Genomic DNA, 2,095 nt, shown 5'->3' with positions numbered 1-2,095 from the left:
ACCTCAGCCTCCCAAAGGCGCGGGATTACAGGCTGAGCCACCGAGCCCGGCTTGCTCTGGCTTTTAACTTTGTTCGTCACACCAGCTTTCTTAGGCTTCTCAGTGCCAGAAAGAAGCCAAGTAGAGGCCCAAATGACCGGTTCTGCTCCAAGTTGCCTCAGCCCACAGCCAAACCGCAGCATCTCCACCTGGGGAGAAGGGCTCCTATGTTTTGTTCCCTTCACCCTGAGTACGCATGTGTTTGTTTAGTCTCCAGATAGCTTTTTTGTAAAAAGAAGTGTGGAAATCATTATGGTAGCCGGGTTTGGTGGTTCAGCCTGTAATCCCAGCGCTTTGGGAGGCTGAGGTGAGTGGATTGCCTGAGCCTGCGAGTTCGAGACCCGCCTGGGCAACTTGGCGAGACCTCATCTCTACAATAAATCAAAAATCAGCCAGGCGTGGTAGCGCACGCCTGTAGTTCCAGCTACTTGGAAGGCTGAGGTGGAAGGATCGCCGGAGCCCAGTAGGTCGAGGCTGCAGTGGCCGGGAGCGGCCACTGCACTCCAGTCTGGGTGACAGAGTGAGACTCCAACTCAAAAAATAATAATAATAATAATTATGGTATATAATCTACCCTCAACAGAGCTTTTTAAAATTACAGTGCTAAAATGGTTTCTGATAAAATAGTCCTTAACTCAAGTAGAAGAGTAAAAATACAGGATGACAGAATAAGCAGAGTACTCATGGTGCCTTTGAGAAAAATCAAAACATCATGTTGGGTGACCTAGTTTCCAAACCAATAAGCAGTATTGCAATATTAAAGAAAAACTGGGCCGACCTCAGTGGCTCAGCCTGTAATCCCGTGCTTTGGGAGGTTGAGGTAAGTGGATTGCCTGAGCCCCCGGGTTCGAGACCCGCCTGGGCAACTTGGCGAGACCTCATCTTTTCAATAAATCAAAACATCAGCCGGGCATAGTAGCGCGTGCCTGTAGTTCCAGCTACTTGGAAGGCTGAGGCAGAAGGATTGCCGGAGCCCAGCAGGTGGAGGCTGCAATGGTTTGGAGCGGCCACTGCACTCCAGTCTGGGTGACAGAGTGAGACTCTAACTCAAAAAAACAAAACAAAACAAAACAAACAAAAAAATATGTTACTAAGACTTTGTTACAAATGTTACCTTTACATTCTGATTTTTCATATAAGTTTATGTTATCATTTTTTATTATAAAAATGTGGGGTACAATTCAAGGTTAGGTTGATTATGCAGGTACCCTTGTTGATGAGGTGTGCCCCTTCCTCCTCAATAAGTTTATATTAACAAAATGTCCACAGATAGGCCCAGTTGTATTTCACTGATAGAGCTAGTTACATTGCAACTAATAATGTCAATACAAATAAAAGAAAGTTGGTTGCACATAGCCAACTTTTACTATATATTGTTCTCTATTTGCTAAATCCCATCCTCCAACTAGATAATAAACCTCAAGAACTCTGTCACACTTCTCTGAACAATAAGGGCTATGTCCATATAGTGCTCTGAAAATAGTGCTCTGAATAATAAGAGCTCTAAATAATAAGGGCTATGAAGACAGGAGGTACTGATAAAGTTCCTGCAGAACTTTCCAATTAATAGATTAAGCTCCCATTCCTGAAAATGACCCGGAGAACTCACTCTGCTACCTTCTGTAGCCAGTTTCTTACCGTGCATAATCCTGAGGGGAGATCAGAAACTTCTCTTTCATCTGGACCTCAGCCTTGTTCTCCCACCAAAATTTGTTGGTCGCTTTCTTATGCTCCGGGCTGAGAATGGAGAGGATGAATAATCTCAGTTATAAATTATAAAACACTACTCAGCTAAGCATTAGGTAATAATGGAAAATGACACCTGGGTTTCCGCCTGGAGCAAGGCTGAGAAAGGAATACAGTTACCAGTCTCTTCAAGATCTCCAGCTTCCCTTCTTCCAATAAAATTGTGAGACCAGCCGGGCTCGGTGTCTCAGCCTGTAATCCCAGCACTTTGGGAGGCCGAGGTGAGTGGATTGCCTGAACCCGCGGGTTGGAGACCCGTCTGGGCAACTTGGTGAGACCTCATCTCTACAATAAATCAAAAAAAAAAAAA

At 44.8% G+C, this 2,095-nt stretch overlaps 1 protein-coding gene across 1 annotated transcript in view; it reads right to left on the bottom strand.

Moving 5' to 3' along the window:
- The window catches only part of CCDC84 (coiled-coil domain containing 84), an 11,343-nt gene that overhangs the window by 8,274 nt on the left and 974 nt on the right, over nt 1–2,095 (bottom strand). Inside the window, exon 3 of the mRNA XM_008068265.2 lies at nt 1,678–1,776. Within this exon, the coding sequence (XP_008066456.1) occupies nt 1,678–1,776 (99 nt within the window). The remainder of the gene's footprint in view (nt 1–1,677; nt 1,777–2,095) is intronic.

The sequence above is a fragment of the Carlito syrichta genome, unplaced genomic scaffold, assembly GCF_000164805.1.
Source record: "Carlito syrichta isolate Samal-C Ts95f unplaced genomic scaffold, Tarsius_syrichta-2.0.1 Scaffold309899, whole genome shotgun sequence".
Lineage (NCBI taxonomy): Eukaryota > Metazoa > Chordata > Mammalia > Primates > Tarsiidae > Carlito > Carlito syrichta.
The sequence above is the reverse complement of the archived record's forward strand: the minus strand, read 5'-3'. Positions and strand labels throughout refer to the sequence as shown.